Source organism: Asparagus officinalis, chromosome 8, assembly GCF_001876935.1.
Source record: "Asparagus officinalis chromosome 8, Aspof.V1, whole genome shotgun sequence".
NCBI lineage: Eukaryota > Viridiplantae > Streptophyta > Magnoliopsida > Asparagales > Asparagaceae > Asparagus > Asparagus officinalis.
In genome coordinates, this window is record NC_033801.1 from 113575831 (window position 1) to 113590158 (window position 14328).

Sequence of the window (14328 nt, forward strand, 5' to 3'; positions counted from 1 at the left end):
AAATCACACCCTCAAAGTTTAAAACCACAAAAATGGGCTAAAATTTTAAAACTTGGCAAAGAAAAGTGTAATTGTTTGGTATTTTTCATATATATATATTAAAATTTCTAATTTAGGGATTTACTATCCATTTTCAGCATCTAAGAATAGTCTAAGTTGATACTGGTAAACAAAAACAATAAGAATTGATTAAAAACATCCGGTTAATGGATAAAAATTTTATATATATATATATATATATATATATATTAAAATTTCTAATTTAGGGATTTACTATCCATTTTCATCATCTAAGAATAGTCCAAGTTGATACTGGTAAACAAAAACAATAAGAATTGGTTAAAAACATCCGGTTAATGGATAAAAATTTTAAAAATATTATAAATTAAAAATTATCGGCACTATATAAATTAAAGTAATTTCATATGATTTTAGTAATAAGTTAGGGTAGCCAAAATACATTCGTAACATTAATTGATATATGTTTAAATCCATAGAAATGATTATAATATTATACCTTAGTATTAATTGATTTTAATTTAGAAACTTTAATCTTTGACGTTAATAATATTTATAGGGTAAAAGAATACAAGGAATTACATATGGAGAAACTATTAGAATACTTAGAGATAACTTTAAAAGAATTGAGCTATTTCCATTGCAAATGGGAAAGTGATGGAAATAAATCTAAAATTCAGAAAACGTCAATGAATCACTTGAATTGGCATTAACATAAGATATATTTATTAGTGAAGCACTGAATGAGTTACATTAAAAAATAATTTAATAACTTTATCCTAATCAAAGAAAAAATCTTCATGGAAGACATAAGAAAAATTAGTAAGTATTCATAAATTACATATTGTGTTCTTCAAATTAAATATTAATATTATAATATAAGAGAAATTGGTAATGAATAATGCAGGTATTTAGTTTAGATCTTTATGGAAAATAACAGGGATAGAGCAAAGGTAATGTTATTGAAATAACAGAAATTCTTATTGGATGCACATCAGAAGAATTTATTTTAGAGGAAAATAAAGAGATAGGTTCTAATTTATTTAAGTAATAAATTAGGAACACAAAGAATTTTATATATATGAAATTAATATTTATTCTCATTGAAATAGAAAAAAAAATCAAAATCTATATTTTGAGCAGTTTGTGTTGTCATAAGTACATTTGACTTCTTTGTGAAGTTAAATGAGATGATAAAAAATTAACGAGCCCAGGAAAGATAACAGAATGAAAAATACAAATTTAGCCTGATGTCACAATTGATGTAGATGATGAAGACACTACTCTAGAATTGTCCGAGAAATGATAAATGATAAACCTGAAGAAGGATTGATCTTAACTCAATAAAAAATAAAATAGATGAAATAAAAGACAATATTTTCTGAATATTTTATAGAATAGTCTAATTATTTTGAGTGAAATTAGGAATCTTTAGAAGGGAATTTCATGAATATTTCCAGTACTTTTATATTCTTATGTGTATGTTTTTATCATATAAAAGTATACTAGAGTTAGCATTAATTTTTAATTTATATTTTTTTATAAAGTCTATCAATGATTAGGAATAAACTTCATATTCTCTTTTGCATCGTTTTAACATACTTTAAATCAATCATTTTGCCATATTGGTTTTAAATATTCACCTTTCTTGTATAATACTATTTTAATATTTTTTACTTTGCAACGCTATACTTTCTCAAATAAAGCTTAGTTTCATATCGGTCAAAAATAATATGAAAATTAAAATTATTTTTAAATTATATTTGTTTTTTGTTAATTCAAATATCAATATGAAAATTTAAATTGAGTGTATCCCATTTAAACAAACATAAAAAAATAATCGGGATGTAAGAGTTTAAAGACAAAAGTGAGCACAAACTGCCAAAAATACTTAATCATGGTATTAAATCACGAGCATTGCACGTGTGTAAAAACTAGTATATATATATATATATATATATATATATATAAATCGAATTTTATTCAAGTTTATCCTCCAATCAAGAAGAGAAGATGGCCCACGGTCAATAATCCCATCACTAGGATTCTTCTGTCTTTTTTTTCTCAGTACATGCCCACCCCCACCAAAAAAAAACAACCCCACCCTACCCCCCAAAAAAATATAAATTGATCGAAAATGCCATTTGACACGCAAGATGGTCGCACAACCCATCTCGCGTGCCACAACAGGGGGTGAGACCCACAGCCAGATGTGGGTCCTTTCCTTGCTCCAGCATTATTTTGTATTTTTTTTCTTTGCTCGTTGATCAAATTGTTTGTGGTATCATGTGAGATCGCGTGAACGTAATTAGTCGTTATTAAGCGGCTGACGTGGTTAATTATGGGAGTTAGCTAGGTATTAAGGGGGTGGGTACTGAAATAAGCCTACAATTTGCCAAATTGCCCCTTTTCTTCAAAATTGAAGAAAAGATAGAGGGAGCAAGCTGAGGGGAATCGACCTCGATATTATTGGTTTCAGTTTAGGGAGAGAACGTGAGGACTGAAAGAAGGAGAGAGGTGATGGGTACTTCTCAAATACCGTTCTTCATAGTGGTTCCAAAAAGTAAGACATCGATCCTGTTTGAAGTGATGCATAGATCTTTGAGTCTGTAAAACCTAAGCTTGTGTAACTCGGAGATCTATGCTAAGAGTTCATGTGAAAGTACCACAAGGGGGTCGAATCAGGATTACTTGAAAGTCTTTCAAATTTCTTATGTTCTTTTAGTTTCTCAATATCATAAATGCCTTTGAGATTCATGAATCTCCCATGTTTGACGGGTTGTTTCAAGCCTGTATAAATCTAATGGAAATGGGAAGTTGTGTTTTGATTAAAATTAAGCTTTGTGTGTTTATTCTTGCTCTATATTTTTTTGGTGGATTTCATCGAGCGTGAGTGTTTATTTGTATCTCTAAGGTAGGGTCCTTTAGGGGTGGCAGTTTTTGACCCGACCCATCAACCCGACCCGACCCGACCCGTTTATATTAGGTATGAGTCAAATTATATGGGTCGGGTCATAAACGGGTCAACCCGAATTGACCCATTTATTAGATGGGTAAGTTAGGGTTGACCTGCCTAACCCGTATAACACAAAGAGCCGACCCGTATAAGTTTATAACACCGACCGCGATTGAAAAGTCGGGTCTCTCTTCGTCTCTCATAAACGAAACCCTAGTTTCCCATCTGCGTGTGGCGGCGAGAGGCGAGCGGCGGCGAGAGGCGAGCGGCGGCGAGAGGCGAGCGGCAGCGAGGAGCGAGCAAGTTCTCTCTTTCTCTCTCTAAGCTTCAACAAAATTAGGTTTCTTTCGTTCTTATATTCAATAATTTCTCTTTTCCCCCCTTTCAACTTGGTTTATTTTTTGCTGATTAAATGGCTTGTTTGATTCGCTGTAACTATTTGAGTTATATTTGCAATTGTGTGTAACCGAGGCATTTTAGATCAAGTATGACATAAGTTTTCTCATGTATGAAAGTTATTGAATGAACCAAGGAACTCAAAATGAATGCTTCTGTTATTTATGGAAGTAATAAGACTTACAATACGATTGGCCATGCTTGTGTTCTAATGAGGAAGGAGCTTGAGCAGTATATGGATTATGATGTTGGATCCTATTGCAAGGATGATTGGAATTTAGCCCAAAAGCTAATATTGGGTGGGTGTGATCCACTGCCTAGAAGGAGATGTTTGAATCGAGCATCTAGAGTGTATCAAAAGCCACTTCCGATAAATGAATCTCTTTGGCAATTACCAGATGATAGAAATGTGTGGTGGAACAATTATCGGTGCAGGAACTTCAAATGTCTTGAGAGAAAGAATCCACAAAAGGGATTTACCAAGTGTTCAGGATGCTTTGAAATGTTAAAGGAGAAGGTAGTCATATTCGAAGTTTTTGACTTGCAGTCATTCATTTAGGATAATTTCAGCCACAGTTCATTTGATTTTTTTTTGTGCATGTTTTTTATTGAATTATTTAGTGACTGTTGCCATATGTTTGCATATTTTGCATCTATATGCTACAAAACATTCTTAAGTGTTACATTTTTGGACAGTCATGACCGCAAAACCACATGCATTCAGTTTCTTGATATATAGTTACATGCATGCAGTTTCTTGATGTATAGTTCTTTGTAACAACTACTCCTTTATGTACAAGATTGAGCAGCTGTAATTTGATAAGTTCATTTATAATTTTCTTGATGTTCTGGATACTAGATGCTTCTTGCTTTCTTTTAACTAAGAAAGGTGTATAAAAATGTTATGCTACCAATATGACTCTGAACACTAATTGTGCACCTTTTCTCAACAGTAAAAAGAGACTATAAAAACATTGTTCTTTGGAGGATTGACTTGGCTTAGTAGCATCTAAAAGATTGCCTTTTGTAGAAAAGATTTACTGATTGTAGATTATTATGTTGCTTGGTTAAAAAATTTATAGTATTTGCTCCAATGCTCATTTATAAATCTCCTTTTTTTTTCCTCAAGCATTCAAATCCTTACCATTGCAAATGTAGTCCCCCTAAAAAAAGCATTTGTTTAGCCACTAGGCTTCAGTTTTGCTTAGCAACTCACTAGAAGTGCTATTAGAGAGAGAGAGAGAATGTGTGTGTGTGTTTTTAATCTTCAATTGGATCATCTTTGCTCCATTTCTTATGACCATATTTGCTAGAGTAAAGATGTATAAAAGACTAAAAGAGACTTGGTTCTTATATCAAGTGTGTTATTGTTGATATCTTGGCTGTCGGTGATCTTCTGGTTATCAGAAGTAAATATTCCTTCAGTTCAGGAAATTTCCACAGGTTTGGGAAGCGTTAATCAAGTTATCAGAAGAGAAGATTATTTCTTCTACCAATTATATGTTATCCTTCATGCAATTTGTTGTCCCTGGCCCTGATTCATCTTGATTGCGATTTGCACTAAAGCCTAATACCTGCATAAGTTCCTCAGTAACCCTAGCTTGCTGATTACAGTATATGTTGAGATATCTGACAGATAAATTTCTGTATATTTTCTGATTGCAGGTTGAACTACTTATCTTCTGCATCAGTTACACCAGATGAAATAGTCAATAAAGATGCTGATCAGTGAGCGAAACTGCTGCGTTTTGGGGTCACAATGCTGATCAGTGAGCGAAACTAGTGACAACAAAACACTGTTAAGTCAGGCTCGGCCACCTGCGTCGCTGCGCAGAATTCTGAACCGATCATCGTCTTGGTCCGTGTCATTGTCACCTTCATTCAATTCCATGGTCTTAAACATCCATGACAAGTTTCGCTGCCCGATAATTGCATTTTTTGTAAATTTGGAGATGAGACAGTTAAATTTTTTGTAAATTGTAATTACATTTTTTGTAAATTTGGAGATGGACTATGATAATATCAATCAAGTTCCTAACTATTTTGTCGTAAACTTGTGTATATTCTCTTTATTTACTTGTGTTAAATTCTTTGATGCTAGTTCTTAGTTTAGATTATTTTGTGTCTAAAGAGTTGCATCGATGTATTTTTGTTTGTCGATATTTGCAATTCGTTGAAGTACATTTAAATATTGAATATGTCTTTGAAATAAATCCATGTTGTAAGTAGAGAGAGTTTTTGTCTAAAGAGCTTGCAAGAAGTGTTCTTTTGTGTATGTATAAAATTTTTTACTAGTTATGTGTGTTAGGATATGTCTTTTATTAGATAAATGGGTTATTCGGGTTATATGGGTCGGGTCGGGTAACCCGTTTAATAATTGGGTCGGATCACATTGACCCATTTATTAAACGGGTCGGGTCGGGTCACACTTATACGGGTCGGGTCAAATTTTATACGGGTCGGGTCGGGTCGGGTCGACCCATTTGCCACCCCTAGGGTCCTTAGAGTGATAATTTGTCAAATCTATCTAAAAATGTGATACCTGTATCTCTAGATTATGTTGGATTTTTTGGTCAAAACTGCTTTCCAAAATGAGTTTTGAAACTATATTCATATATATTAACTACAAGTATTTTTCATAAATGCTTAGTAGCCTAGTGGAAAGTTAATATTTTGGTGTTTCAAAAGGTCCTCTATTCGAAGCTTGCTAACGGTAAGCTGAGAAGTGTTTTGTTTTTTTGTTTTAATTAATCCCTTATAAGTTCTAGTAGGCCGTGGGCCGGGGATTAGGACTAATCGGGCTGAGGCGCTAAGTGACGCTTTGTTAGACGCACTTTGCACTTCGCACGGAGACATCAGGGCTAGGTGGCACCACGTTGGCTGTCACTATGATCGCCACTATGGTCGCTACGAAGGCTGCTTTGCAGCATGTGGACGAGCTACGCATTCGCACGAGGGTATGACCCTAATGTTCTCGAAATTAGACGAGGTTCGTCGAGGTTCGTCTGATTCACAAGATCAGGCGAGGTTCGTCTGTTTGACGAGGTTCGCTCGTCAAATGAGGTTCACCTGTTTGTCGAGGTTCGCTCGTCAAACGAGGTTCGCCCGTCAAATGAGATTCGCATGTTTGACGAGGTTCGCTCGTCAAACGAGGAACCTCGTCAAATGAGGTTCGCCTGTTTGACGAGTTTCGCTCGTTCGACGAGGTTCGCCTGTTCATCGAAGTTCGTCCGTTCGACGAGGTTCGCCCGTTCGACGAGGTTCGTCTGATTTGCTTACACGTGACCCTCGCGTATCGTAGTAATACGTCCATTGATTGCCTCGTATTCAGGAGTTACTGCATGCAACAGTTACAACGGTATTTAGAGTAATTTAATGCATTGATATTACAATCATAATTGTCATTGCGAATTGTAACAGTCACATTAATTGAGGGTGACTTTTGAGCTGGTCTTAGAGGCCTATAAATAGCGTCCTTGGGCAGCTCTTGTAGTTTGTTAGAGAACTTGGAATACGAACGTCGGATCGAGGAGATCTTGACGTTGTTGCTGCTGTTGTGCTGCTGCTGCAGAAACTGTGCCCGAACGAACTTTCCCTGAAACCGAAAGGTTTTGAAGTGAAAGGTTCTGAGATCAAGGAGATATATGCCTTGACCGAAAGGTCTTTTAGATCGAGGAGATCTTGACAATACTGATTTGATGCACATCAGAGTATTGTACTGCTGTTCCTGGAAGCAGTTTGGCCTTGGGATCATTACACCGAAGAAACGAGGAACCTCGTCAAATGAGGTTCGCCTGTTTGACGAGTTTCGCTCGTTCGACGAGGTTCGCCTGTTCATCGAAGTTCGTCCGTTCGACGAGGTTCGCCCGTTCGACGAGGTTCGTCTGATTTGCTTACACGTGACCCTCGCGTATCGTAGTAATACGTCCATTGATTGCCTCGTATTCAGGAGTTACTGCATGCAACAGTTACAACGGTATTTAGAGTAATTTAATGCATTGATATTACAATCATAATTGTCATTGCGAATTGTAACAGTCACATTAATTGAGGGTGACTTTTGAGCTGGTCTTAGAGGCCTATAAATAGCGTCCTTGGGCAGCTCTTGTAGTTTGTTAGAGAACTTGGAATACGAACGTCGGATCGAGGAGATCTTGACGTTGTTGCTGCTGTTGTGCTGCTGCTGCAGAAACTGTGCCCGAACGAACTTTCCCTGAAACCGAAAGGTTTTGAAGTGAAAGGTTCTGAGATCAAGGAGATATATGCCTTGACCGAAAGGTCTTTTAGATCGAGGAGATCTTGACAATACTGATTTGATGCACATCAGAGTATTGTACTGCTGTTCCTGGAAGCAGTTTGGCCTTGGGATCATTACACCGAAGTAGGCCAAATATTGTTTTTAGCATAACGTTTCGCAAACGCACAGCAGTGAACTGAAAAGTTTAAAATTACAACACATCATCTTTTACTGTTTTATTCCAGATATAACCACAATTTCCAATAGATTGATCAGCTAAACCTATTACCCATCGCTTAATGTATAAATCTTTTGAGTGATCGACATCTCATCCGATTATCCATTCATCAATCTCATCACATACACTGTCAGATATCAAGTGCTATCAAAGCTTTTGGTGATCATGGCTAAGCAACAACAAAAAATGGTATGATGTTGCGTCAATTCTAGCACATGAGTGCGATCTTCATAGTGTCAAGGTGGATAAATTAAGAAGACAAATTCATGTACTTCAAGAGAGTCCCTTACAGTTACAAGACCAACAATTTCAGAAGCAACAACATGATGAAGGTTCACCTACCAAGGGAAATGAGCATTCTTTTTATAAGAATGAATTTTTTTAATCATTTTTGTCTTGAGACTAATTTTCAAAACCAACCTATTTCTACATTTAATCCCAAAACAGACCTGTTTTGAACTTATTTTAAAAAAACGACCTAGTTTTAGCCCTGACGCTGAAACCAAGTCAGTTTTTGAAAAAAAAATTCTGAAACTTCATGGGAGTTCAACTCCCGTGAAGCTTAGTAAATCTGCTAAACTTCACGGGAGTTCAACTCCCATGAAGTTTTATATTTAAAAAAATTGAACTATAAAACTTCACGGGAGTTCAACTCCAGTGAAGTTTCGGAAGCTTTTCCACAAAAACCGACCTGGTTTCAGCGCCAAGGCTGAAATCAGGTCGGTTTTTGCAAATAAGTTCAAAACAAGTCGTTTTTTGGTATTAAATGTTCAAATAGGGTGGTTTTGAAAATTTATCCTTTTGTCTTGATAGTTCTCTCTCTTTAATTGAAGAATCTCTACCCCTCTTTGATTATGTCTCGCCGTCGATTTTTTATGAAGATCCAATAAAAGATATCATTTATGATGATCATGGCGAGCCACCCAACTTTGATGACGACTTGCCACCCATCTTTGATGAAAATCCATTCTAACTGTTAATTTTAAAAAAAATGAAGGAGATAGAAATTTTGAGGCGTGAAACACATTCCTTAAAGAAATATTTGCCCCCACTTGATATTCAAAGTTGCTTCGGGTTAATACAAATTTTCTTCCCAGGATACAACAGAAAATAAAAATTCCAGTAAGCAAATCTGGAATTTTTCTTAATTCGTTGTGAAACAAATTTGTAATATTGCAGATGTTTTTTGATAGAAAAGATTCAGAAAAGAATTGTTTTTAGATATCTGAAAACATAAACTATTTATAGGTTTGAAAAGGTGCTTCCAACGGTCATAACTTTTCAAAACACCCATTGGAGCAAACAACCACTTTTCAACAGTCACTTGTCTTTTCATAATTTTTAAAATTCAAAATAACATTAAAAAATATTCAATATATAATTATATATATATAATATAGAACATTTAAGCGACAGCGGCAGCGTGCTAAGTGCATCTAATAATCACGTCAAAATCGCGCATTATTCGCGCCACCCGCACGCGGGTTTAGAAGCCTACACTTTGATCCATTATTCAAAGCCTAATAAGCATTCAATGATTTTAAACCTCTAAAAGAATGTTCAAAATTCCAATGTGGGACTATCTTATTTTTTTTACAAACAAATACTAACAATCCCCCACTTTGTTTGAAAAAACATTTTAATAGTATTATATTTAAAAATAATCTGCAATATGAACAAAATGAGATAAGTATACATATGTAGATGTATCTTTCGATTTAAACCTTTACTTAGTACAAATACCTCAAAGTTCTATCAAAGTCATTAGTTGCCTTAACATTAAACTAATTACTCTTTGAGATAGAATCGGAGAATATTGTACATACACTAATCACTTATTTCAATGAGAATTAATATTTTAGCACTGTTATGGCCTTGTGCTTATTCCTGGTTCATGAACTCTTTAAAGAACAAACCTTTAGCTCTTTTAAGAAGCGGCACCACTTCTAAGTTCATATAGGTGAAACGTCTACAATGTGTTTTCCATTACTTTAAACACACAACAATGATGTATTAGACTTTCATTAAGAGCATAACTCATCCGCTTATTCCGTAATGGACGATATTGACACTATCTTTTAGGGTTTAATGCGTCAATATCAATCAATCACTTTCAGAAACTTGTTATTATCCATTTAAACCATTTAACCAGTTTAGTTCTAGTAAATGGTTGGGTTACCATTCCTGGTGATCTTAAATATAAGGTTTCAGCCCCATTTCACTTGATGTCATCTTTACTACCTCTCTTGCTAGAGGTTTTGTAAATGGATCAGCCAAATTTTTATTTGTCTTGACATAGACAATAGTTATGACACTATCTTGTATCAAGTGTCTCACATATTCATGTCTTAGACTTATGTGTCTAGACTTACCATTATATGTACAATTATAAGCCCTTGATAAAGTGGCTTGACTATCACAATAGATAGAGATAGGAGGCACTGGGCTCGGCCATAACTTAATATCTAGCAATAAGTTCCTAATCCATTCAGCCTCTTTACCAGTTGCTGCTAAAGCAATGAATTCAGATTCCATGGTGGAGTGTGAGATACATGTTTGTTTCTTGCTTGCCCAAAAAACTGCTCCTCCACCTAGTGTAAAAACTCTAGAGTGGATTGGTTGTCTCCAACACTAGTCATCCAGCTTGCATCGGTGTATCCCTCTAATACAGTCGGATAATCATTATAGAACAAACACAGATTTTTGGTTTTCTTTAAATATCCAAAAAGCCTGGAAATGCTTTTCCAATGTTCTACACTTGGATTACTAGTGTATCTACTTAATTTGCATACAACAAATGCAATATCAGGTCTAGTACAATGCATAGCATATATTAAAGAACCAATTGCACTAGTATACTCAAACTGTGCTACAGCTCTACCAGAATTGGTAGTTAATTTGGCACTGGGATCAAAAGGAGTGTTAACTTCTTTAAAACCAAGATGATTAAATTTATTCACTATTTTTTTAATATAATATGATTGGCTTAAAGAAAAACCCACACTATGTTTTCTAACTTTAATCCCTAAAATAGTATCCGCTTCTCCTAAATCTTTCATTTTAAACATAGAAGATAGATACTCTTTAGTCTCATTTATACCAATCATATTAGTGTCGAATATTAACATGTCATCCACATACAAGCAGTTATACCAATCATATTAGTGTCGAATATTAACATGTCATCCACATACAAGCAGACAAGCACACCATATTAATCAGTGAATTTGGAATAAATACACTTATCAGCACTATTATGTTTGAAACCATAAGACAGAATAACAGAATCAAACTTTTCATGCCATTGTTTTGGTGCTTGTTTAAGACCATAAAGAGATTTAATTAGTTTACATACTTTTCTTTCATTTCCTGGAAGAATGAAACCTTCCGGTTGTTCCATGTAAACCTCCTCATTTAAATCTCCATTTAAAAAAGCAGTCTTGACATCCATTTGATACACAAATTACTTATGTATAGATGCCAAAGCAATAAGAATTCTAATAGACGTTATACGTGCGATAGGTGCATATGTATCAAAATAATCTTTGTCTTCTTTTTGTCTAAACCCTTTGGCTATTAATCTAGCCTTAAAAGCTTGAACAGAACCATCAGAATGATATTTTCTTCTAAAAACCCATTTACATCCTATTGGCTTTGATCCTTAAGGTAAATCTACTAAAATCCAAGTATTATTTCCCATTATAGAATCTATTTCATCATTGACAGCTTCTTTCCAAAATGAAGCATCTCTAGATGACATTGCTTCTATAAAGGTTTTAGGATCATCACATGGATTAAAACTTATAGGATGTTTATTTTAAACATTATTATTCCTATCACCTTCAACAAGAAAAATAATTTGTTCAGGAGAAATAAAATCTGAAGGTAAAGATTTTTCTTTTCTTGCTCTAGTACTTCTTTTTAGCTCTGATGTTTCTTTAGATGTATTCTTTTCCTTAGCATAAAGATCAGAACTAGAAATATTATTAGAGTTAAGCAGAATAGGGACATTTTTAACATTTTCAGAATCTACAAAAAAATTATTTTTAAAGAATTCAACATCTCTAGATTCAATAGTATTAGAAGATAAATCAAGTAGTCTATATGCTTTGCTATTTTCAGCATATCCGACAAAAACACTTTTAAAGGCTCTAGGTCCAAATTTTGTTCTTTTAGGATCAGGAATTCTATAATAAGCCAAACACCCTCACACTTTAAAATATGACAGATTAGGTTTTCTACCTTTCCATAACTTATAAGGGCATATATTTGACTTTTTAAAGGGAATCCTATTATAAATATAATATGCTGTGTACAATGCTTCTCCCCATAAATTAGGTTCAAAAAATGCTTCTCCCCATAAATTTAAAGGTAACTTAGCATTATTAAGCATACAATTTATCATTTCTTGTAAAGTTCTATTTTTTCTTTCGGCTAAACCATTCTGTTGGGGAGTATAAGGTGCTGTACATTGATGAATAATGCCATGTTCTTCACAAAAAATATTAAAGTTATCAGAAAAATATTCACCACCTCTATCAGAACGTAATACTTTAATTTTCCTTTCAAGTTGATTTTCAACTTCTGTTTTGTATTTTTTAAACATATCAAAAGCTTCATCTTTTGTTCTTAAAAGATAAACATACATATATCTACTGCAATCATCAACAAAAGTGATAAAGTATCTTTTTCCTCCTCTAGTTAACATACCATTCAATTCACATATATCAGAATGTATTAAATCTAAAACTTTAGAATCTTTGCGAGAAACACTTGGAAAAGATTTCTTTGTTAATTTAGACTTAGCACAAATTTCACATTTATCAAATTCACCATTAAAGTTAATGAAGTCTAACTTTCTCATATTTTTCAAATAGCGAAAATTTAAATGTGCTAAGCGATCATGCCATAAATATGAAGACTCAACAATATAAACAGAAGATATAACTTTATTATTAATACTTAGTTGATACATTCCATCACAAGAGTAGCCCTTTCCCACAAACATCCCGTTCTTAGACAGGATAACATTATTTGACTCAAAAGCAACCTGAAACCCTTTCTTACAAAGAAGATCAACAGAAACTAAGTTCTTTCTAACTTCGGGTACATACAGAATATTTATAAGAGTCAATTTCTTTCTAGAAGTAAAATCTATATCAACAGTCCCCTTTCCAGCAACCTTTACACAAGCATTGTTCCCCATTTGCACTTCTGTAATTTTCAAAATTTCTTCAAATCCTTTGAACAAGGATTTGTCCTTGCAAACGTGGATTATTGCACCAGAATCAAGCCACCATCCAGAGTTAACAGAAGCCATATTGATTTCAGAAATCATAGCGACCAGATTCTCTTCTATCATATTTGCAGAAGCCTTTGATTTTACATTATTATTTTTTCTGTGATGACATTCTTTAGCAAAATGTCCAAGCTTGTCGCAAATAAAACAGAATCCCTTTTTCTTCTGAAAATTCTTCCTTTTAAAGTGTTGTCCACTTTTCTTTACTTGAAGGTTCACATTTTTTACCGAAGATTCATTCTTTTCCACAGTATGGACCTTACAATCACTTTGGACAGAATTTTTCGAATCACGTAAGCGTGACTCCTCTTCAATTCTAAGATTCTTTTGAAGTTATTCCAAAGAGATATCCTTAGTTTTATGCATTAGTTTCTTCGAGTAATCTTTCCAAGTTGATGGTAGTTTTGCAATAATTGCAGCAACTTGAAAAGACTCTGGAAGAACTATTTTGAGAACATGAATCTTATTAACCAGAACCTCCAATTCATGAACTTGCTCTAGGACAGGCTTGTCATCAACCATTTTATATTCTAGATATTTTGTAATTAAATACTTGTTTGTATCTTCCTCCTCAGCTTTGTATTTAAATTCCAGTGCGTTCCAGATCTCCCTTGCCGAATTTATCCTCGTGAAAAGATCATATAATTGGTCCGAAAGTGTGTTCAGAATGTGACCGCGACACAACACTTCATCTTCCTCCCGTTTTGCCTTCTGCTTTTTGATTTCTTCTATTTCCTCCTCAGTAGGTTGTTTGCCGTCTGCACTTGGTTTTGGATCTTTTATGGGCTGTAGGTTGGGGTTGAGGATGTAGGAGATCTTCAATGCTGTAAGAAGAAATATCATCTTGTCTTTCCAGCGAGAGAAATTGTTCCCGTCGAATTGGTCCAATTTGACCATGTCTTGATTCATCACATTGATTGATTCCGACTCCATTGTAGCAGAGATATTTCTTTAAGATTGTTAATTTTTAAAAAATGAAGGAGACATAAATTCTGAGGCGTGAAACACTTTCCTTAAAGAAATATTTTCCTCCGCTTGATATTCAAAGTTGCTTCGGGTTAATGCAAATTTTCTTCCCAGGATACAACAGAAAATGAAAATTCCAGTAAGCAAATCTAAAATTTTCCTTAACTCGTTGTGAAACAAGTTTGTAATATTATAGATGTTTTTTGATAGAAAAGATT

At 34.2% G+C, this 14328-nt stretch overlaps 2 protein-coding genes across 2 annotated transcripts; one reads left to right on the forward strand and one right to left on the reverse strand.

Moving 5' to 3' along the window:
• On the forward strand, positions 3282-5413 carry LOC109822827. Its single transcript, XM_020389083.1, has 2 exons — positions 3282-3887; positions 5036-5413. Exons 1-2 carry the CDS (start codon positions 3516-3518, stop codon positions 5072-5074), a joined length of 411 nt encoding a protein of 136 aa, XP_020244672.1. The 5' UTR covers positions 3282-3515; the 3' UTR covers positions 5075-5413.
• LOC109821738 lies at positions 13478-14077 on the reverse strand. The gene has a single exon (XM_020387901.1). The coding sequence runs from the start codon at positions 14075-14077 to the stop codon at positions 13478-13480; it is 600 nt and encodes a 199-aa protein (XP_020243490.1).